At 35.4% G+C, this 23,726-nt stretch overlaps 4 protein-coding genes across 6 annotated transcripts; 2 read left to right on the top strand and 2 right to left on the bottom strand.

The window, feature by feature from the left end:
- Positions 1-2,150: 2,150 nt before the first annotated feature.
- LOC139773622 (uncharacterized) lies at positions 2,151-9,934 on the top strand. 2 transcript variants are annotated; one of them, XM_071708178.1, is made up of 14 exons: positions 2,151-2,428; positions 3,576-3,763; positions 4,213-4,363; positions 5,670-5,800; positions 6,008-6,142; positions 6,240-6,404; positions 6,491-6,579; positions 6,657-6,834; positions 7,105-7,333; positions 7,462-7,623; positions 7,771-7,925; positions 8,160-8,395; positions 8,641-8,854; positions 8,997-9,934. In XM_071708178.1, the coding sequence occupies exons 2-14, from the start codon at positions 3,706-3,708 to the stop codon at positions 9,245-9,247; spliced, it is 2,154 nt and encodes a 717-aa protein (XP_071564279.1). In that variant the 5' UTR covers positions 2,151-2,428; positions 3,576-3,705; the 3' UTR covers positions 9,248-9,934. The 2 variants fall into 2 exon arrangements, with proteins under 2 accessions (XP_071564279.1, XP_071564281.1); XM_071708180.1 differs by having other exon boundaries at positions 8,641-8,721; positions 8,997-9,181.
- On the bottom strand, positions 9,670-15,655 carry LOC139773626 (uncharacterized). 2 transcript variants are annotated; one of them, XM_071708186.1, is made up of 5 exons: positions 15,359-15,655; positions 11,884-11,921; positions 11,262-11,429; positions 11,008-11,098; positions 9,670-9,887 (listed from the first exon to the last, which is right to left on the bottom strand). In XM_071708186.1, the coding sequence occupies exons 1-5, from the start codon at positions 15,375-15,377 to the stop codon at positions 9,838-9,840; spliced, it is 366 nt and encodes a 121-aa protein (XP_071564287.1). In that variant the 5' UTR covers positions 15,378-15,655; the 3' UTR covers positions 9,670-9,837. The 2 variants fall into 2 exon arrangements, with proteins under 2 accessions (XP_071564287.1, XP_071564286.1); XM_071708185.1 differs by lacking the exon at positions 15,359-15,655 and adding an exon at positions 12,024-12,140.
- Positions 15,656-17,846: 2,191 nt separating this feature from the next.
- Arpc5 (Actin-related protein 2/3 complex, subunit 5) lies at positions 17,847-19,301 on the top strand. The gene is made up of 3 exons (XM_071708184.1): positions 17,847-18,126; positions 18,214-18,286; positions 18,880-19,301. The coding sequence occupies exons 1-3, from the start codon at positions 17,966-17,968 to the stop codon at positions 19,117-19,119; spliced, it is 474 nt and encodes a 157-aa protein (XP_071564285.1). The 5' UTR covers positions 17,847-17,965; the 3' UTR covers positions 19,120-19,301.
- Ccm3 (programmed cell death protein 10 Ccm3) lies at positions 19,268-21,556 on the bottom strand. The gene is made up of 5 exons (XM_071708183.1): positions 21,160-21,556; positions 20,707-20,884; positions 20,443-20,575; positions 20,197-20,361; positions 19,268-20,074 (listed from the first exon to the last, which is right to left on the bottom strand). The coding sequence occupies exons 1-5, from the start codon at positions 21,229-21,231 to the stop codon at positions 19,990-19,992; spliced, it is 633 nt and encodes a 210-aa protein (XP_071564284.1). The 5' UTR covers positions 21,232-21,556; the 3' UTR covers positions 19,268-19,989.
- Positions 21,557-23,726: the final 2,170 nt, after the last annotated feature.

Here is a 23,726-nt window from a genome sequence, read left to right as displayed (position 1 = left end):
TATCCAAACAATAAACATACATTTTCATTTTAATACAATTTGCTGTCATTTACTTGTTCGAAATTCTATGTGCCTTTTCATACGTCCTGCTCGTAATGAGGAAATGGCTTTCATTTATACGGGCCAACGACACCGTTGTTGCTCATCGGAAAACGATGAGATCAATTTACGTAAATTTGATCGGATCGATTGCGTTCTTTGTTGTACGTCATTCGGATTCCAAATCGTATTATGTAGATTGTGATGCTGAATGAACAATTGTATCGCATATAATTTAAAATCACTAAGCACCTAAAGGTTTTAAAATGACGTTAAAGCAGTGAAAAGTGAAACGAAAGTTAAACGAGATAGAACAATCGATCTAAAAAGTTAAAATTGAGAAAGTTAAAGGAGTAATTAAAAAATTGACTGTTGCGGAGCAATTTTAAAGTAAGAGAGTTAAAATTAGTATTGTTCTATATATATAATATTGCAATTGTAATTTAGATAATGCCAAACAGAAAATGTAAGTCTCGTTCTTTATCTCATTTAGATTTGGATACCTTGCATAATTTATATTGGAAAATTTCGAATTTATATTTCTCTTCCGAGATCTTCTTCATAACTTTGAAGATATCACAAGCGCATAAACTGGAATATCGGGTAATGTTTATTACACTTATTTCGCAAGTCATTGTGAGAAATGCGTTATTTACGTAAGACCGTCATACCCGCAGGTTGATGCATTTACTTCAAAATCGACAAATCGACGAAGATTTCACTTATGTGTAGTAATAAGACGTGTTAACATAACGGGTGATATAGGAATGAAAGTCAGACACATGTTTTCAGTTGAAAGTGAGAGCGAAGGGATCTATATAGAAATGAGAACGTGAATCAGATTATCTCCCAATCCCAATATAAATAATATTTTGTTTGTAATTGCGTGTTTCATTTTAAATTTATTTATTTGTAAACAATTTTTTACAAAAATAGATTAATAAAAATGATCGACAGCAATTTTTCTTGCGACATTAAATGTATCTGACTTTTGAAATCGGATATTAATTTAATGTTTGATTTCTTCTCTACGAAAACAGGCAATTATGTGGATTCAGCAATTTTTCCTCTTCCCGATTTAGTTTCTCTCAAGTAATTTGTCCAAGTCAAAATTAAAATTCGTTGTTACGATCTAGGATCTTGAGACATCCCAAAATATCCGAGCTATTTTGCAACAGTCATTAACCTATGTTTCAAAAAAAATATCTCTACCGTAACGCGCCATTATCGAATAACGACATTCCGAGAAAGCAGCAATATGCAATTCCCTTGTATCACATTGTTATTATATGTTCACGAAAGAGTCGCTTATTTTGCGAAGCGCGTTAGATATACCGTCTTGCTGTATCGATGTACATATATATGCCACTGGCTAACGAGCGTAAACGATGCCAGGTAGTTACGTAAAACGAAGGACACGGGTTTCGATGTTCGCCATCGATATAGGCTTCCAATGCTTGTTCAATTCTATTGGCTACACCGTGGGAAAACTCTGTTAACGCTGTAACAGCTAGAACATTTCGCGGCCGCACTAAAAAAAAAAAAACAGCCTTGGCTAGCATCTTAAAATAATTTATTTGATCGGAGGCTTATAACCAAATATTTTTCATATTTATTTCAAAACAGTCCTTTTTTCCTTTAGATTTTATCTTTATAAAAATTGATGCTGGTTAAATCAAAACTGGCAAACTGTATTTGCACTTTCTTTTGGACCGCCCTATATTTAATTATGCAAATGACCATCCAGACTATTTAATACATTTTTAACATCAATAGTCAGCAAACTCGTCATCGTTTCACGTAAGTGAGCACTTCTGTGGCGATAACGATGCGACGACACGAAGGCCGAATTTGTGTCAACGGTGAGCGAACGTCGCACACTTGGGCGGCGCGGAACATCCCAGATAATCGTTTGCCGACCTCGCCATCGTTCTTTTTCCTTTTTTTTTTTAACGACAATGCCGGTGAATGGATGGTCGCGCGGTGCCGGTATTTACCCAGCCGCATCCGATCGTTCGATCACACACAGGCAGGCGGATGGGAATGCCCCTCTGCTCTTCCTCGTTGTATCCGCCGTTGTGGCACGGTGCACGGTGCACGGCGGATCGCTTTTCATTTCGTTACGTGTCTGCCTCGCAGCCGCACGGTATAAAGCCGGCGCAGCAGGTCCCGGCGCCGATCTCACTCTCCGCTCCGGCAGAACGAACGTAAGGACGGATGTCCATCGAGAGTGAATCGCGAGCGCAGCTCGATGAGAGAAGCGCGTGAGAAGCTGGAGCCGCGCAGGAGGTGCACCGATCTCTAATCCGGCCGGCGATGCACGTCCCAGCTAAGTGTGACGATCGCTACTAAAGAGAGTTCAATGACGGATCGGCGTTTGCACAACAGCGTGAGTGGACGCTTTCAAAGTACAAAGAGCAAGAGACTCGAGCTCACAATTTTTTTTTTAACGAGTGTCCGAGGCGAGTCTCCCTCGAGATCGTGCGTTTGATCCTCTCTTTTGCTCGAAGAATATAAACCTTAGGATATATGAATTTATTTATCTTGTCCCCCAACGTTTTATGCCGTTTATCTCTTGAATACCATCTTTTATTTAAAGCATTCTTTGTAAACACTTTTCTTGGGGATTTTTCTGTAGAATATAAGAATCACATCGTCACAAAAATACCCGGCTATATAATTGAGGTAAACCACTGGCTCATTCATATAAAATTCATATTTTACGATACTCTATAAAATTCTTTGTATTTTAAATAAAATGTAAAGTAAGATTGTAAAACGTAGACTCTCTTTAAAAAATTATTTTTTACTTATGCTTTAAACTTATCAGTTGAATACGCGATTACGTGTCAATGCAAAAATAGCTTAATTATTATCTTCCGTTATTCTACGAATATTAAGTATGAGCCGTCATCGACATTGCAATCGTATTGCACATTCGGATGCATTAATGACGCGTGACTCCTTCAGAAGAATACTTAATCAATTAGCACTTAACATTTTTTTTTAAATATTTGCAAGCAAAAAGGAATTTTCTCTTTTTAAGAGAGCATTGGATTGTACAATTATATATAGAAAATTTTTTTTACTGCGAGAGGTAAATGTACACGTTATATCTGTTTGTGTTCGATGGAATAAAGCTTTGCGGCAAGCAGATTACAGGATTTATTTTATTGGATACAAGTTTCAACAGAGCTCGTGTTCAACAAAATAAATCCTGCTATAAGCCGCTATCGCGCGGATTATGTGTGCTTACGTAGTGTTAAGAGATAGCGAAGCCAAAAGCGCGCGAGGTAAAAATGGCACACATAAAACGTTAACGTTAGGAACTCGCTTGTGAGAAACGTTGCATTATTTTAAAACCTTGAAGTTAAAAGGGAGGGGTCCTTAAAGAAGAGAGCCGCACTAACCGCGGATGATCATGTTTATAACTGCTTTTCCACTCGACAGCAAACCTATACGCGACCTAATGTGTCACGCGTGCCGATTTCAGTTTTTACACGTGATAGCGGCGTTACGTAACGACATTTGCACAGGTACATCAGTGGTGCGATTAGAAGCAGGAGATGCCGTTCCGGAGGTAGAACAATCTGGAAAAAATTCCTGAAAAAAAACCATCTGTCGCAATTTGGTCTTGTCCCGTTGTTTGTAGTGCAAACATACAAGATGACGACATTGCGTTTCGCCGGCATGGTTTTCACCTGCTGTCTTGTTTCAAGCACAGGTGAGGCTCAACGTGCGAGTGATACACTACGAAAAATATAGCTATAGACATTAACACATCGTGAAGTGTGAAAAAAGAATTCTTTTTTTTTACAAAGTAAAAATATACGATTAATTAGAACAAATATTGCAGACAAATATTATTTTAAACTGAGAAGTTTTTAAAAATAATTTAAATTAAAAATAGATTTTTTATTATTTTTAACAAGGCCCTTTTTTTAAGCGAAAACACTCAATTTTTAATTCGTCATCTTTTATTTCACGTATTTTTTAACTATAAGTTTGACTAATCGCAAGACGTGTTTAAACAATCGTCCGTCCGCGAGTTGCATTTACAATCGTGTTCTTTATCTAGCATCAGCGATAGCGCGTAGTGCATTGTGTAGGCATGACACAAGGCTGTTTAACTGCAGCTCCATACTTAACAAAACGCGCATCTATGCCCTTCAGGTTGGTCTCAGAGTTGTCAGGATCAAGATACGGGATGGGAAAAAATCGCCGGAGCCAAGCCAGCAAACGCTATAGAGACTGTAATTTACAGAAACGGTGTTACAGAAACGTCTATAGGTAACAATGGTATCATCGCGCCTTGCTTTGACAGGTGATTCATCAATTAATTATCTCCCTCTTTTCCGTCAACTTTATAACTATATTCCAACAATAATTCCAAATAAATTTCATCAATTACTTATCTCCCTCTTTTCCGTCAACTTTATAACTATATTCCAACAAATAAATTTCTCAGTTATTCCAGGAAGTCTGATATCATAAGGAAATACAATCTTTAGATGAATTATGAATATTGTATTACACATGGGTAATTCCACGTTAAATCGGACAAAAAATAAACTCGTTTGTAAATCGATTGCGAGCGCGTAAAACTTTTTTTTATATAAAATATATATATAAGATAAAGAGATACGTATTTTTTTGCTCGAAATATTTTTTTCACAGAAGTTATAAGCAATACAATTTTCGTGAAAAATAAAGAAGTCGTCAACTTTAAAAATTAATATCTCTAGTTATATTTGTTATTGAGAAATCTTAAAATCCATTTTTAAACTAAAGAGATAATCTTTTTTATAAAAATAGTTTAAGTTTACAAAAAATTGCAAATTTTAATTGGTATAAGAAATTGAAATGCTTTATTATTATTTTTTACCAAAAAGTACACTTTTTTTAAATTTTTAGAAGAATTCTATTTTATTCTCCATTTTAGTCTGAAAAATATACTCTTTTTTTAATTTCATAGAGAAACGATGGATTCTATTTTTATGTATTTTTAACGACTGAGCCTTGTGCCATGATCGCGTCTCTGGCTTGACCAAGTAACGCGGCGCATCGATTTCTTCAGAAATCTTTTGCAGGAAGAATGTACAGTATGAATGACATAATTTACAATGTTGAATATAATCAACATTATACAAGTCACATTTATAAATATTACATTTTAAAAAACAATAATTTAAAAAATTTAAGATTTCTCTACGGCAAATAATATTAATTTTTTTGAGTTGATCAACTTCTTCATTTTTCACGAAAATTGTATCGCAAAAAATATTTTAGACCAACAAAAAAATACTTACCTCTTTATTTTATATATATTTCACGTTAAAGAAGTTTCGCACGCGCGTACGATCGATTAAAAAAATACGAGGTCATTTCTTGTCTGACTTGACGTGGAATTGCCTACATATGTATTCGTAGATGCATTCAGTAAATTATACTCGCCTCGTTGTGCGAAAATTAAGAATAATGCTTTGATATCATAACATCTTCATTATAAGGAAAATTAATGTAAATTTTTTTTTTTCAAAGAAAGAGTATTGTTACGAGTATTGTTATAAGTATGATTCTCATTTGTGCAGAAAAGTATGTAGATTTACCGCTTAAAAATTTGTCTATAGGTGTAAAAGTCTGAATTGCACAGCTTTCGTAGTCGACTTCGCGAGGAACATCTGTTACAGTGTGCAAGTAAAAAGCGAGGAACTTATTCCCGAAACGAATGCCACACTTTTCCATCAGATTTGTATTACAGGTAAGAACTGTTCTTTCATGGTATATAAAGTATTACATTTTTATATAAAATATAAATCAAGTTATATTTGAATTCAATTATCTGATAGAAGGAAATCATCTGAAGCGTTGAAAAAAAGTGTTAATAATTTATCTTATCTCTGAAGGAAACTTTTGGAAATGTTTTCGGAAATGCATCTTTTAAAGCTCTTTGCGTTTGCACTTTCAGTCCCACCGAGCTGCAAACAGCAGAGATTGTGGCAAGTAGAAAGAACCTTGGGAGCAATATTGAAAGAGGGGCAGTCCGGCTGGTTTCATCAAGCACTAAAGAGAAGCGAGTGTTACGAGAAGTGTTTGCAAGCAGGTATGCAAAGTGATCATATGAATTGTGCCTAGCTATCAAATAAATTGAAACTGTCAAGAAACTGCAAGCTATATATGAACGATTGAAATAATCGCAGGAGACGAATGTGCATCCGCGCAATACCGTACGGGCGAGCCTTTGTCAATCAACGATACCATTGGTACGTGTTCGTTGTCGAAGCTCGAAAGGGGTACCAGACCGCAAGCCTACAGATCGTCAATGTATCGAGATGAGTATCTACAGGATCAGTGCCATAATATAAGTAAGTCGCTAAACCGATCTGCCTTTTTGTAAATCGTAAGACCGAACTGCATTCGAATTGAATTTAATTTGTACGTCCTGATATAGCGAAGAAGAGCTATTGTTCCTATGCAGAATTCCGGAACGTATCGTTGCCATATTCGGATGTGGCGTTACCAGGACTTGACCTAAAGCAGGTATTCTATATATTTTCTGTCCGTTTTTTTTAGGCGAGCCGATTCACTCTGTTATACTTGATCATGATTTTTTTTAGTGCGAGGAGAGATGTGACCGCAGTGTGGATGGTTTCATTTGCAGAGCCTACACTGTCGACTATTCGGAGGAGAAACCGCTCTGTCTCCTGCATTCCGATAGCACAATCGGTCTTGGAGTTAGTTCGCTGGTTACCAGACCTAACGTGGTCTACAAGGAACAAGAGCCTTGTCTAGATCGTATGTTTGCAATGTGGATAATTGTATAAGTTTTGCCCATAAAACTACGGTCACATGATTCAAGGCACATGATTCAAAAAAGCATTAAAACAAAATATATAAATTTTACAAAAATTATTATTAGACATAAGATCCTACTCGCGGTGTGACCGTAAATATCAATATTTATTTATTCTACACTATATACATATCAATCGCTGTTTACTTATTACAGTCTACAAGTTTTATTGTCCAACATTTTCCATACTGAGGCACTATCTTGTTTCGCAGTGAAAGTGGAGTGCGGCGAATCAACCATGACAGTCATACTGACCACTCCGGAGCCCTTCGTAGGACGGATGTACGCGACTGGATACGGAGACATCACTACTTGCAGCATTAACGGTGTTGGGCACAACGTGACGATATTAAGATTGCCGCTGCCAAAGAAAGAGCAAATCGAGAAGCCCGGCATTGCGTGCGGCCTTACACCCGCGTTTTCCATCGACAATGAAAACCGGTACTTGGCGTCGAAACCATCTTATCGGCTCGATTAATTTTAGATCGTTGTTAAATGTAATAAGACAAAAAATTACTGGTCGAATTAAAGGCCGATTTTATTAAGCCACCGGGTCTTATTTTTTGCAGGACACACACGTTGGTCTGGGCCACTATTGTGATACAATACAATCCAATCATTCAGCGATTAGGAGATCAGTCGGTGAGAGTCGGATGCTCCTTAGACGATAGCGGCCTACCGGAACCGAGAAACGTGACCGTTCATTCGAATTTCTCTTTCGAGGATCCAAAGTAAGTCTAGCTTTTCTTCATATAGAATCGCGTACACAATTTTTTCAAACGAGTGACATGTTCACTCTTTATAATTTAATTTGCCACCATTTGATGCAAAACTGTGACAAGCGTCCCCGATATTCCGGCTCTGGTTACTCTTTTTAGCGCAGGCGTACCGCCGGTTGGGTCAATTGTAGTGAACGTATCATCCGAGGTGCCAGTGATTACGATGAGAATTCTCAACGAAGACAATACGGACGCCGTCGTTACCCAATTGGGGCAGAAGCTAACGCTCAGAATTGAAATTCATCCCGTGAACGGTGAGTATCTTTTGTGCGGCATTTACATAGAATATTCTCAGCTTATGGTTTCTCTTTTATCACTGAATTTGATTCTATCGAAACTAGAATTTTCCTAAGAGTGTTAAAGTATTAATAATTTTTTAAGAAATGTTCAAAATGTAAAAAAAAAATACGAATTCAGTTTTAGCTGTGTATGAAATACATCTTTTATCTCGACTATCCAAAAAAAGAATGATATAATTTCTTTAACAGGAACTTACGACATCGCAGCTGGACACCTCGTAGCTAGTAGCGCATCCGGAGAATCCTCGTATCTTCTTTTGGACGAAATTGGGTGCCCGACGGATCCGGCGACGTTTCCCGCGCTATTGAAAGATCCAATCGATAACCGTTCTTTGATCTCAACATTTACTGCCTTCAAGTTTCCCGACAGTCAAATTGTCCGATTCAACGTCATCGTCAGATTTTGTATCGAGGAATGTGAACCGGTAAGTAGACTATTCTTTTTCACATGACTATTCTTTTTAACACTTTAACATGATTTTTACATTGCTTAAGTCGTGATTGTATTATATAATATAATATTAGAAGATATTATAATAAATTTTTTTTACACAAAGGAATATATTAGTGATATTTTTTTAATAAGTAAATATTAATTTAGCACTTTGTATAAATTACAATTGTATTAATTAAAGAGCGAGAAAATTAGAAATTTATGATTTCTTTGAAGGCCACATGCAGAGGAGGACAGCTCTCGTACGGCAGGAAGCGACGGTCGATCGGGCCGGTCGAGGAGCCGGTCACCGCCGAGGTAACAGAAATTTTCAGAAACCTCACGCCCGCGGAATTACCGTTACAACTATCTATCGTCGTTCAAAGTCCAGTGATAACAGCGGGCCATTTATCCAGGGAAAATCCTGATACGCTGTTGATCACCGGCGGAAGTGAGTTTAATATATCGGTACCGCTACGTCCTCCAAGCGTCGGGAACTTCGATTTGCACTTCCGAATTCTATAGATATTTATTATAAATAATAAAATTACTGCAGAGTTAATGGAGCTATACGAGTCTTGCTTTATTTTCAGAATCTACGGACAGCCTTTTTTGCGTGGACGCGAGTCTAGCTCTAGGTCTTCTGATCTTTTGGTTGATAATTCAGATTGTACTCACTGCCGGTTGCATCATAGCCGTTCGTCGCTACAGAAGAATGGCCGTAGAGGCCGAAGAGGACAGAGCTGAGATATTGGCGAGACACCTTTATGGCATTCACGGAGGAAACTTCGAAATTGCACGAAGAGTCAGGTGGGCCGACCGAAACGATTCCTCGATCGGATGACAGATTCTTTTTCCCCATTTTTCAAACGCAAGGATAACTTAGATATTATATAGATTTGTGTAAAAGGTCTTAAAGTTGAAAAAATGAAAAAAAATTGTTACACTTTTATATAAGTTTTAAGTCATAAAATTTTTAAGTAAAGTAATCAGTGGTTACTTTTGACTTATTTATGTAATAATAGGAAATAGTTTTCGTTTTTTAAGAAATTCCAGTCAGTCATTTTATTGTAAACAAAAGTTAAACTTTTAAAATAGAGATAAACTTTTTGCATTAAATGTAATACGTATATGAGATATATATGTCTATTAACGATTTATAAATATTATAAAATCCATTTATATAATTCGTTTAATGTTAGTATTTGTTAGTAATTGTTAATTTTAATTTTATAACTATACAAAGTAAAAAGACCAAAGTGAAAATAAAGTCAACAAATTATTATTCTCGCTTAAAAAGCAAATAAATACACTTACATTGAATATATTATGTATACATAGCGGTGTGTAAATATGTTTATTTTTCTTATACTTGCCAGTCTTTCATTAAAACATTTATTATCATGAATTGTATTGTATAATGAAAATTGTAAGTTATCCAGTTCTGCCTGTTGAACAGCGCCCATAATGATTTAGTGTCACATCTGTAAATATAAAATATTGTGTATTAAACATTTTAATGCGTTCACAATCGCACTGCCTTATACTGTAATTACATATGAGTTTTTTATCATTTTATATATTTTACAGGGCAAAGATCGTTAAATGTATAAATTTGCTATTGCAAAATCTATTAATGCTAGAACGACCGAAAATATTTGGAAGAATGGTTTTCTTCCATCTCTTGTGTGATATAAAAGGAAAAATTTTCTTATCTAATTTTAGCCTTTTTATTCATAATGCTTTACACATTAATATCAATTTGCTACATAAATATAATTAGGGGAGACCGGGGCTATTCGTGACACTGCTGAAATTTTGTCACGGGCCTAACTTTAAAATGCTTGCTGCTAGAAACCTGCAATATCAATCACAGATGTGTCTTACAATTAGTATCCTCTAGGTACCAACGGAATGGCATTTGCGTGTCAACCATTTTTCTCTCTCAGGCCGGTATTCATAGTCAGATCTTATTTCAAGACCGTCTTAAGTAATATCTTAAGATGCTAATACGGCTCTGTGATTGGTTAATGACATCTTAAGATTGTACTTAAGACGATCTTAAATATAAGAACGGACTATGAATACCGGCCAGTGACAGAAAGTCTGACTTCAAGTGCTCAAAGTAAAATTTATGAAATCCCGGAAATTTGTTTTCTCGCCGAATAAAATAATAAGAGATCCGAAACGGTAAGTTGTATTCAGTCACTCGACTTCCCTAAGGATAATGCATGAGTAGATTTTATGGTATTCTTTCTTATCTGTAAGTCAAACATTAATACGAAACGAGAAAAAAATTCGAAACAAAAATGTGTCACGAATAGCCTCGGTCTCCCCTAATATAATTTCAAGGGTTTAAGCAATAATAATAATAATAATAATAAAGATAAATTAAAAGAATTGATAAAAATAATTTATTTGTCTCGTTGAAAACTAATAAAACGATTAGCTCGACCGTTCTAGCGTTAAAGCAAAAAATTGATCTTGGAGATCATTGTTACTCTGATAGAAAGCTTGTTTTATATTGTTATCGCGCATATATCTTTCATATAGCAAAATAAATACAACTGTTAAATATAAAAAAGTTTTTATAAAATATATCACCTTTTCCACAGCGTTGTGCGCAACCCAATCCTCCTGGATTGGTGTAATCGACGTTGTCTGTACCACAAACAGGATTGTATTCGTGTGTTATCTATAATAGAAGTATTAATAGAAAATAATGCATTATAGATTCAATATTAAAATTACTTTTCAGAAGCAAATGTGCAAAATTCAAAAGGTTCTCTCTCGATTAAAACGTTAGCTTTGAATAAAATTTACGTTGATGATTTCAGTAAGAAAATAATTTTAATTACCGGGCAATTATCTAAGCATGCATTGTATATGTCATTATTAGACAGAGTAGTAGACGTCACAATTGTCGGTGTGGATGTTGAAGGAATTCTTTGGCTTCCATTAGATTGCTCGGAAGCTACTGCACCATCAAAAACGAAGCCATCTGCTTGAACTGCATTATCCAAATTCTATGAAATATACAATATATCGAATTAAACTTACAAATATTAGACTCTCGAAAATACTTTTTTCGAAAATACAGAAATATTACTTTTAACAAACACAAAAAGAATGTGAATGTGTGCGAAAAACTTTATGACATTGGTTTCAGAATATTAAAATAAACATTAAAATATAAACAAAGTGTATGCAAACTTCGTATTATAATATTTCTATTCATAGGACATGTAAAATAAAGAGATTATCGTTATACAAAGGAAATTCGAAATATTAAAGACTCAATGGACCCACGAACGTTATAATATGTCGGCGTCATTTATTGCGCTTAGCATAACATACGATTATATTTCTTAACAACATATTCAACATTACAGCATATCCAAATGTCTCAAATTGTTTAAATATTTATATTTCTCAAATTCTCTCTTACAACAGATCGTACGAAAGGACATTTATACTTACTTGTGGAAATGCAGCAATGAGAAATGGTGATACAGCAACTGTAAGAATTATTTAACACCATTGAGATGATACTAAAATCAGCTGATGTATGAGAATAATACTTCACGTCACGCGCAAAGTGTTTGAAATAGTTTTCTTACTCAGCGATAAATAAAATAACATTTTGCTAAAGTCTGCTTGATAAGAGATTGCCAAGTATCGACGTTGCACGACGTCTTATACGCTCAAGATGATCTACAGAAGTTCGACGATCTACTGTTTGGCAGCCTTAGTTGCGGTTCTTTTTATAGAACCGGTTGCCAACCAGCGCTCCTATCTACAGTACGCGTAAGTATGAGCAAAGAGGGAATTTCCTAATATAAAATGACTTATTCATTGCATGCTAATTGCCAAATTTTTTCTAAAAATCAAAAAATATTAAAGCGAATTAAATATATAGCATGACAATCTCTTCCTACTAATACATTTCATATTCTGTATCACAAACAACGTTTATTTCTGATTTGTTCCAAACTGCGATACACGATACGAAAAAAATATATAATTATAGTTTCAATTTTTTAATTTTTTGTTTCATTTGTTTTCTTTAGGAAGAGTTTACTTCGTCAATTATCTGCAACAAATTTCCTTGGTAACAAGCGAGGTAACAAATTTCATGCAAAATCCGTTAATTAAATCGATGTTTGCAAAACAACAGCAGACATGTAATACAACTTCTTATAAAATAAAAACAAATTGACGTCAAAAATCACGCAAGATTTTTAACACCAAATAAACGGCAAAACGATCGAGTGTAAGAATTAGGCACGGCACAATACAATTGTGGTAAATAGGCAGCAAATACCGAGATAAAACTTGCTGTAGTTATTTGCTTTTAAAATAACTTTAAATACCTTTTTTACCTTGAAATATCTTTAAATAGTTTAAATAGCTTTTAAGTACCGTTGTTTAAATACTATTTGCTACCAATTTACTATTTATTTAACACCAATTAATTTTACCGTACTATATAATATGTTTAAAATTTAAAGAACATTTACGCTATGTTGTTATTCGAATTCTTTTTTTCTAACAAAAAGTTATGGAAATAGTAATATCAGAATATTACATTAATTATAAAAAGAGTATAAAAGTTTATTAGTACATTAACTTGGAATCTTCTTTTTTTTTTTAAACCTTTCGTCGAGAATTCGTCATGACTTACTCAGGTCGTCGCATTCCTACGAGTGAGCGTTTATTCGTCAGACTTATTCTTGCAAATCACATAAGAGAATGCTAATAGTAAGTATCCTATCAGCAAGATTATCTTCTCGAATACATCTTTTGGCAGCTACAATAGGATTGTGTTATTTATGTCGGAGTGTTTTAAAACTAAAAATCATTTAGAGTTGCGGCTGCTATCATGACATCCTTAATGGAAAAATGTCTCAAAATTTTTCATATTATAAATCAGAATTTCTATAAAAATTATTAGATTTTCTCAGAATGCTCAGGATTTTTCAGATATTTTATACGAATTGGAATGTTTTTTTTTCAGAAAAACTCAGACAAAATAAGAATAAAATATTTCAGATTTTTCCCGCCAACATATCTTTGTAGAAATCTGAATAAATATGAGAAAATCTGTGCAATTTATCAGAAATTTTCATACAGATACTGAAATATTCCGAAAATCCTCATTCAATTATTTCTGAAAGTATCTAAGAAAAATTATATATATATTTTTAGAATTTTTCATAAAACTTAATTCAAATACAAAATTTCTGAGAAAATATGAGAAATTTTTTCACTAGGAATCTGTGGACATTAATATAAATAATTGATAACCGCGGTGATGTTTGAACACAACAAGTAATTATTTGTATTGTATGGATTGTTAAATCTTAATTTAATATAATAACAGTAGAAATGTAATCTAGTATATTATGTAATATAATTTAGTATAATTATACTGTATACACAAATATATACAGTATAATTATAATAGATCGTAGTTTTTACATAAAGTATTAGCAATAACAAATTAAAAATGCACATGTTTAAATGTAGTAATACATCGAGCATTAATAACACATGGAGTTTGCGACATGTTGATGACCAGGAACTGATGATTGCGATCGCATATCAGGAATTTCCCTTAATGGACGTGTGCAAGTCTGTAACATTCAAAGCGTGCCGGTTTTACTATATATACCAACAAAAGATAATAATAAAAAAAAGATAAAATAAAATAATGTTATATAATTTTATCAATATTAAAAAATCCTCATTTATCTGTACCTATATATGGCAGGCCATGCAATATTCAATTACTGCTCTGTTGGATGAATGGTTCGCAAGCCCTGATCACTCTTATCTCGAGTCCTTAAAAAATATTTAGTGTTATTAAGTAAGTGGCACAAAATCAGAAATTATAAATGATTTAATAATTAAATAAAAGAGATGAAGAGAAATATTACAAAGAGACGTTAAATAAATTTAAATTTAATATAATAATAAAAAATAATGATACAATAATAAAACAATAAAGTAGAATTAATGGTACCTGGATTACAATTTCTCGCGCAATTAAATCTTCCCATATTCCAATAGGTAACGTTATCGGTGCCGCATACCGGGTTGTATTCGGCAGTCGCGACACACGGACAATTAGCTGCAGTGCTTTGCGTGGAGGTACTCGATGCGGTGATTCTCGTTGTGGTGCTACTCACTTCATTATTATCGAATATTATAGAGTCATTGGCGATCCCGCTCGACGGGTCTCTTTGCGGGAATGCCAAGGCGACCAACCAAATCATGGTCAATACGTGCACAACTATCGAGTAAAATGACGTGTCATGACGTGCGTACGCGCATTTTAACGAAAATTTGCAGACAAATCCAGAAACCTCGAAATTGGAACTATCGAATAAAGCGTCGAGGAAGTATCTTTCCGTTTTCTTTTTCTTTAAATATGTATTTCTTTAAATATTTTTAGACTAAGGGTGCGATCCCCTAGACGTTTCAAACGCTTCAGAGCAGTATTTTGTCCTTGTTTAACATTTAATAAACAACAAGGATAAAATGTTTCCAAGAGCCGTTTGGAGCGCCAAGTGGATCGCACTCTAAATATTTAGAAGACTTGACAAAATATAGAAAATAAATTACTCAAATTCAGATGTATCGGATGTTAGTCCAAAAATTTAAGAGAAATATTCTAAAAAGGGGGGAAAGAAAAACCTCTCTGATATCTTATACAACAAGGATAAAATGTTTCCAAGAGCGTTTGGAGCGCCAAGTGGATCGCACTCTAAATATTTAGAAGACTTGACAAAATATAGAAAATAAATTACTCAAATTCAGATGTATCGGATGTTAGTCCAAAAATTTAAGAAAAATATTCTAAAAAGGGGGGAAAGAAAAACCTCTCTGATATCTTATACATTTGAAAAGAAAAAGAAAAAAATCAATAGCTATTTCGTTATATCGTACTCACGTGTAAAAATATATTTCATGATTGTATCCGTGCGAGTAATCCGATGTCAAGTTCAAGAAATGAGTAAAGACGCGAAATGGAAGCGACTTAAACGATCCCTGAAACAGCAACCAAATGACAGTCTTTAGCGAGCTGTTTTTCCACTTATATCGTTGTCCACTTTTATCTGTTTCCGACTTGTTTCCTTATATAGAAGAAAAAACCAGTAAGAGAGATGCGTTGCAAGCGGCGCGGTCTCGGGGATATCCACATTGCGCACTTGTCACACTAGCGTTGACTTCATGCATATAATGATCGAGTCATTTACGGGACATTCCGTTTTTATCTCGCGTTCAAATTGTTATCGAAAAACAAGCTAGAATTTTTTATTTACTTTTGACCCTTAGTCAACTGGCTAACTTATATAATCGAATAATGTGCATGAAATTATCATTGCACTATCTTTTACTACAGCCGTTAAACTGTATAATTGTGAATAATTTGGTGTTTATTTTGCTGTAAAAAAAGTCGAGTTTTGCTCGTATTATAAGTTTGTTTCGTAGGAATAGCATAAAAGATAAAATAGCAGCGTTCTCGGTATAAGTAAAAAATGTATGATCCTCTCTTTATCGTTATAAATATTTATATAACATCCAGACAAGAGCTAATAGCCTTGTACACGAGGATCATGAGCAAATCGTTTATCTCTTTTTCACGCACGCACACAGAGATATCGATTTCCTGCTCGTACTTCCTGCATCTGTAAGCGTGTTCTTTAAGAATCTGTAAAATACGTCAGCTCTTTTGAGCGTGACGTCAGAACCGAAGAAAGCTATGCTGCATTATCATACGAGATTATATCTACGTAAACAACTTTTCAAAAATGGAATTAATCTCGGTGAACTTTGGGTCGCATATAGCGAAATAGAGTCGACATTGTCTGCATTAGTATATACGCTTTTCATACCCGCGGGCAAATGAATTTTAAATCGTTTTCTTAAAAAACGCAAACGAGAGGATTGTGTATGTATGAAAAAGAGCGATAAACGATTTGCTCATGATGCTCGTATAGTCGAGTTCCAAGACTGTTTAAAACGATAAATCTTGCATCCCTACAGCTAAATTATACAGAATATTCTAGTGATATTGCAACAACATTGTAATATTCCAGTTATATCGCAAGAGTCTTACAACATTGTTGGAATGCTCTGTGTATTGCCTGATATCCAATATAAATACTTTTGTCGTGTCAAACTATGGATTTCATTTAATAAAAAATATATGATGTATAAGTACGTGAGTTGTAGGAATCATTTGCATGCATATTCTCGCTTCCGACGTCACAAGTAAAGATGATTGACAGACCTAGATTTTTAACGAAAGACGAATTGTCGTACTGTGGACATTGTATGTAGGTACTATAAGTTTGCTTAAGACAATCGAATCTTGCAGAATAAACAGACAAGTTAAAAAAATTTTTTTAAAGTAAAATCAGGTGATAAATTATAATTAATAGAAATTTGAAGTGAAATACAAAATTCATCGTTAAAGGCATATCTAGGTTTTTTGAGACATTCTTTTAAGACTAGTTGGATGACATCGAAAGACGATAATTATTTTCGCGCGCGCGCGTGTGGGCATGAAGCAAATTTAATCTTCTTTATCACAGATTGGATCGCAGATTAAGACTAGCTTATGGAGTGGAAAGGCTTTGCGTGTTTGTGCATAATCTTTATTTATAACAATATCAATCAATCGAATGACAGAGCTCTACCGGTATATACATATATACTTCACACCGCGCGTATGTATGTAAGACATATCATTGGTGTTCGGACGTAAATGGATGCAACAATGGTATATGGAAATCTAATGCCCATTTTTACCAGTGCTGGTTAATTTTAATTCGGTTTAACTTACTTTTTATTTTTTCCTAACATATATATAGGTACATATGCCCATTTTCACTAGTGTAGATTTAACTTTAATCTCGGTTTAACTTACTTTCTTTACTTTTTTTTTCTAACTTTTAAAACTAAAAAAAGATAAAAAGTAATCCTGATGAAAAAATTTCTCATATTTTCTCAGAAATTTTGTAAATTGAGACTTTTATGAAAAATTCTGAAAAATATATGGGTATATTAATTCTAAGATACTTTCAGAAATAATTGGATGAGAATTTTCAGAATATTTCAGTATCCGCATATATGACAATTTCTGATAAATTGCACAGATTTTTTCATATTTATTCAAATTTCTACAAAGATATGCCATGTTGGCTGGAAAAATTTGAAATATTTTATTCTTATTTTGTCCGAGTTCTTCTGAAAAACGTTCCATTTTGTATAAAAAATCTGAAAAATTTTGAGCATTTTGAGACAGTCTAAAATTTTTATATATGTACATTCTGAGACATTTTTCCACGTAGGGAAAGTTAAACCAAGATTAAAACTTGCGTTGATAGAAACGGACAATAAAAAGGCTCATGCGGACGAGCCGATCGGCGCCAAAATGGCGCGGCGCGATGCGCGCGACCCGCTTCCGAACGTACTGTAGGCGAGACTCTATCGCTGTTCGATAAGCCGGGCGTGAACTGAACGCGCAGGAAACGTCAAACACGCAGCCGAGATGTCGAGGAACGACGGCAAGAAGGACACCTCGGCGTCCGCGTTCCGCAAGATCGACGTGGACCAGTACAGCGACAACAATTTCAAAGAGGAGGACGCGGACGGCGGTGTAGGTGCGCTCACCGGCCCGGACGAGAACGAGATCTTGACACTTCTTAGCCAATATCCTTTTGCAAAACTCTTGCTTTTCGTAGAGCCTTTGCTTTTCAGCGAGTTCGTCGTGCAATTTTCCTTAACACCATTTATCACGGGTAAGAACGCGGAGGCGTTAATATCGGTATTAAAGTCCGCACCGTTGGAATGTAAGAACCAGCAAGTGAAGGTAACCTCAAAATGCATGATGGTGATTCACCTTTTGACCTCGCTATCGCGAAGCGATTTTGCGATTTCCTAAATGCGGAGTGACGTTATGGATCTGACGATTGTATAAATTAATTGTAGAAAGTAGTCGTTATTCTAAAGTAAATGGAATTTAGGTTTTTGGATTAAGAATTTAACATTTCATCCAGGTTCATAATCAATGGAGCATGTTGTATCTCATTAATGAAAATTACTTCGCGATTTGCCAGTCTTTTATGTTTATCTTATGGGTTATATATTGTTCTAGGAATATTCTTGTAAATTCGAATAGAGATGTCAGAGTTTACTTATGATTCATGGAAAAAGACTTTGCGTGCAGTTTGACTAGTCCAGTATGCCCCTAACGTCATTTCGCATAATAGATCTGTTCCTTTTAACTGAATTTCTTGCACGATTTATCTTTCCTCTTTTTTTTTCACGTTGGAGGGAAGAAGAGAAAAGATGAACTGTGTGCAAGAAGTTCAGCTAAATAGAACAGACCTAGCGTTGCGTGTATTTTACTAAACATAAATTTCCATATGCGCAAATATATAAAATATGTCTTTCTATTCGCAGGACAGTGCTAGAAATTTAACACAGAAGGTGCTCCTAAGTATAAAGTCGAATCAAATGGACGATTGCTTAGCACAATTAGATCGTGACTTAGTGGATGTTCTAATGAAGTATATTTACCGAGGTTTCGAAATCCCGACAGAAGGTAGCAGTAGTCACTTGTTACTTTGGCATGAAAAGGTATTTAACGTAAGCGGTGTCGGCTGCATCGTCCGTGTATTCTCTGACAGCAAACGGGCTTGAAATTTTGTACATTTCGCAGTAACACGTTCATTATAATAATTACCATTAATTCTTACTGTTATTCATCGTCATTGTTAATGCGATGAGGATGTAGATAGGCAAGCCATTCGCAATTTTCCATATGGGAAATACAACAAATTTGTGTACATTTGTTATCAATAAAGTAATTTTTATTTCTTGTACATTTGGAGGAGTAATTTCCCCTCGTCATATCTTTCATCTTTATTCCATTCCAAAGAGTATAAATAGATGGTTTATAGAAATTGTTTAAATGAAGAGCATCCCCGATAAAGTAAAATGCATTTTTTACTTTAAGCCTGAATACTATTATAAGTAATAATTAAGCCTGAATAATATTATAAAATTTCAATGTTACTCCCCCAGATTGTATGTTTTACTAATATCTTATACTCTTTAGAGTTCTGAGAAGATAAAAGAAGATAAAATATATATGTATATATGTATATATACACCACAGATTATTCTCATATAACAACAATAAGATTGTTTTCATATTTGAACATTTGTATATACTATTATTGACTATTATAATAAGAATTGACGATTAATATAACGTTTGAGTTGGCACAAAATAAAAGTATAAATATATAATTTGTGGAATAATATACCTCAACATCTTTATTATTTTATATATCTATATATATCTATAACAAAAACTATAGTGCAACCGATTAACGGCAACATAATAATGTTAAATCCTCTATACCGGATATTTAGGTTCTATCATTGCTCGTATTATAGAATATATGTGTGATTAGGATGTGTTATACAGATTGTAATAATATTTATGGTTTATCTGACTCTCGTGATATTATCACATACAACACTGGAAATTCATTGTAAAATTATTTACTCACATTTGTCCTTTACTGTGAGCATAATCATATTTGTTTGATGTATCAGGTACAGTGCGCTCACAAATACTGCGTTTGCTCTGCAACAAGTATATATTTCATTATATTGTGACAAATATAATATGACTATGTATTTTTAATTTCTAGTTGTGCGTTATTGGTTTGGTTTGCGATTGGATATTCTGATAATTTATGTACTTACTGTCCTTCCTTGAAGTACTCCTTTAATGTATTGCTGAACCTTTTACTATATTTCACAAATTCTCGCTTGCGTTGATCTAAGGCTTGTTTACCAGTTGAACCGGGTATAAATGCAGTAACTTCGTTCACAGCGTCTAATAGTTTCTTTATTGCACTCGCAATTTCTCTGAAAAAAAGTAGACAGTTGATAGAGATGTGGAGCACCCTCTGTATATATATAAGATTGTAGATATAAATGTTTACAAACTTGATTGTCTCTAGAAAAGTCTTCCTGTCCGTGATCTCATCGGGAATTCTGCTAAGTATTCTTTTCAAGGAAGTCGATTTACGATTCAGTTCTTGAAATGCGTCTTCTGAACGCGCCGAACGATACTCCACAACTGCGAGCAAAGATAAAACGTGTATTGGCTTATCTTAAATCTTATAGTAAATAAAGTCAAACCTACAGTAGAATGTTACGATGGTCGGCTTTAATATCAAACACAAGGTAATTTCTACAAAGATATCTTACCGTCGTAATCAGAAGCAGCGCCTTGCAATCGTAAGACACTCTCGTTCATATCAAGATTCAGCTCTGCCCTGCGTATTATGCCCATAATCAAGTCGTACGTAATCCCAGGATGCGAACTCTCTGCTTTTGAGAGAGCCGCGCGTAGGGTCTGCGCTGCCATGACATTTTGCCTCTCCAACTGCAAAAATTTAACTATTTATATCCGTTGCTATCCGACATTTTTGACAAAAGGCCCTTCATTGAAAGATGCAAAGCCCAATGTATTGACAAGTTGTAACTCGTTGTATAATAACTCAAATTTCTTTGACGTCCATCCATTGTTCTATTATTTAAAAGATAACTATTCATTCACTATCAATAAGAGACGGTTGTAAACGGATGGAAATATTATTTATGAAAAAGACACACGATTGAGTGTCCTGAAGGATATATTCAGATATATTCAGACGATACCTTGGTTAATATTGGCCTTAATATGACGGGAAGAACCAGTGATGTAACCGGGGTCTCATCGCCCATTGTCATCCTTCACCGTGTGTGTTGTCGTTCGAGACGCCGAGAATTAAAACGATTTCGGTCGCGGGTCGAGACGAGGCGCAAAGTCGAGGCTGCTTCGCGGGACGGTCGTGGCACTGGTCGTGGCGAAAGGGTTGTTTACGCGCGACTGGCACGAACACGGCGAACCAGCATTAACTCTTTCTCTATGACAGCTGTCACAATAGGCGCTAGACACGCGGAAACGAGGTTACCCGGCGCTGCCAACATTACGCCATTATGCGGACGAGTCGAAAGTTGTCGCGAAAGGCCTCGCGCGGTCGCGCCTCGCGCCGTCATTGGTCACCGCGGCAAATAGGCCTGCTCCTCAGTCCTCGCAGCTCAGCTCAACTTTTTATACCACTCCACTCTCGTTCTTCTTCTTTCTCTTTTCCTAATGTCTAAACGGCCGGTGTGTAACCGTTTCGTTTTAACCGCGACTTGGATTATTGACTGATCGGCGATTAATTCAACCGTCAGAATTGCTCAAAGTAATATTTCTAACTATATAATTTCTTTTTCTACGGCAACGAAAGATTATTAATTTTATTCATATTAACAAAAATGGTACACAGCTAGGTATATCGTTTGATAAGTTAATCGAAGTTTAATTCATCGAAGTCACTTTAAATGCGAAAAATCTAGTACAATATGATGAGGAACAAATCTATTAATAGATTTGTTTTTCTCAACCCGTGAATGCCGCGAACTCCCGTCTCATTTCTCTCTCTCTCTCTCTCTCTCTCTCTCTCTCTCTCTCTCTCTCTCTCTCTCTCTCTCTCTCTGTCTTTCTTTCTCCTCGAAATGCGAAACTTCACGCTTGTGCTATATTTTAAGCAGGGAAAAATGCGCGCGAGAGATGCAGGTTATGATCCAAATGTTATTTCCGTATTCGTGAAATCTATGACAGGTAACTCGCGTTCCCGTGCGAAAGGTCACTTGCACTCGTTCTGAATTAATCACGTTGGCGAGATCGGCGAGATCCTTTCGCGGCTGAGGCCGCGGAATATATAAATTTAGAAAGAGACTTTAGTTGATTAGCCGCACCGCTAATTATTTCAATGATGATCATTCTGATGCTTCTCTCTCTCTCTCTCTCTGTCTCTTTCTCTCTGTCTCTGGTATATCGGTGCTTTTCACACGATTTCTCTCTCGGACAATTGGCAACGAGATTCGTACGTAATACGAATAACTGCTGACGGAGAAAGAGAAATAACTCTTTCCGGCATCAGTTCTATTTTCCGAGTCTCGACAAAGGAAATGGATGATATTCGTTTGTTATATTATAAAACCGTGAACGAGTATCACAATCGCGTAATTCGGTAATTCCAAAAATTCTGTAATCAGGCAAAGGTCGAATAGATTTTAAATGGAGATAAAAGAGAAAAACTATAATATCTGAAACGAAATCCGTCCAATCGCAGACATTTCGCCAATTGCGTTCTGCTGAAATGTAGGTATTTATGTGCACGTCCTAAATGTATTTATGTATTTATGTGTGTAGGGCCGGTATTCATAATCAGATCTTATTTCAAGACCGTCTTAAGTAATATCTTAAGATGCTAATACGGTTCTGTGATTGGTTAATGACATCTTAAGATTGTACTTAAGATGGTCTTAAATATAAGAACCGACTATGAATACCGGCCTAAGACCGTGCTCGCGACGGTTGCTCCTGGCGAGTGAAGTTGGCCGCGCGATTTACGAAATATTTTCTCCGCCATGTTAGAGCGTCTACCTGCGGGACGTCACGGGCAATCGGGCATCGAGCGGATCGTATAGCCTCGTTCGTAGCTTCTTTTCCGTAATTCTTTTGTTGCTATATGTAATAAAGTACGCGCCGCGTCGCGAGATTATACGGAGGGTGTGTCGTACAAAGTGTCGCGCGATCATAAACGATAATTTTTTCGCGCGTGACTGTCGTGAGTGAGTGCGCCGATGACGGAGATACGACAAAACGGAGGAGAATTGAGAAGAGGAGGAGGGAGCCTGGGAGGCATCGGGCGACAACGGAGCAACCGTGGGGTGAGTAATTGTTATTCGTTTACTATTTTGCTGTCCCGTGGCGGATTCCGCTATTTTCTCAAGCGCGACTTGATTCGCCCATTGATTTATACATTGTTTGAGGTTTATCAAACTCCGGCGCAATTTCGTAATTTCGGAGTTCGATCTCCTACATACGCGAGAAAAGATATTACACGTTGCGAACGTCGCGTCTTTCTTATTCGCAATATTACTTGCATCGTAATATTATTTACACAATTTTTTTCGCGGATTAATTATGCGAACGAGTTAATGCGGAAATATGCGGTGGCTTGCGGTACGTGGCCGCGATTGTTTCTTGCATTGGCGTTTAGAAGTCAGATATATCTGTTAAAATAACATTTTAAAAATTTAACGGGCGCGATAATTATTTATTTCAAATATTGATTATCTTGGATTTTGCTTTAATGTAAAAAAATTTATATGTTACAGATCAACGCAGG

Source organism: Temnothorax nylanderi, unplaced genomic scaffold (assembly GCF_030848795.1).
Source record: "Temnothorax nylanderi isolate EJ_2023f unplaced genomic scaffold, tnyl_v1.0 TNYL_tig0065_pilon, whole genome shotgun sequence".
Classification (NCBI taxonomy): Eukaryota; Metazoa; Arthropoda; class Insecta; order Hymenoptera; family Formicidae; genus Temnothorax; species Temnothorax nylanderi.
Note: the sequence above shows the minus strand (reverse complement) of the source record. Positions and strands in the feature narration are given on the sequence as shown.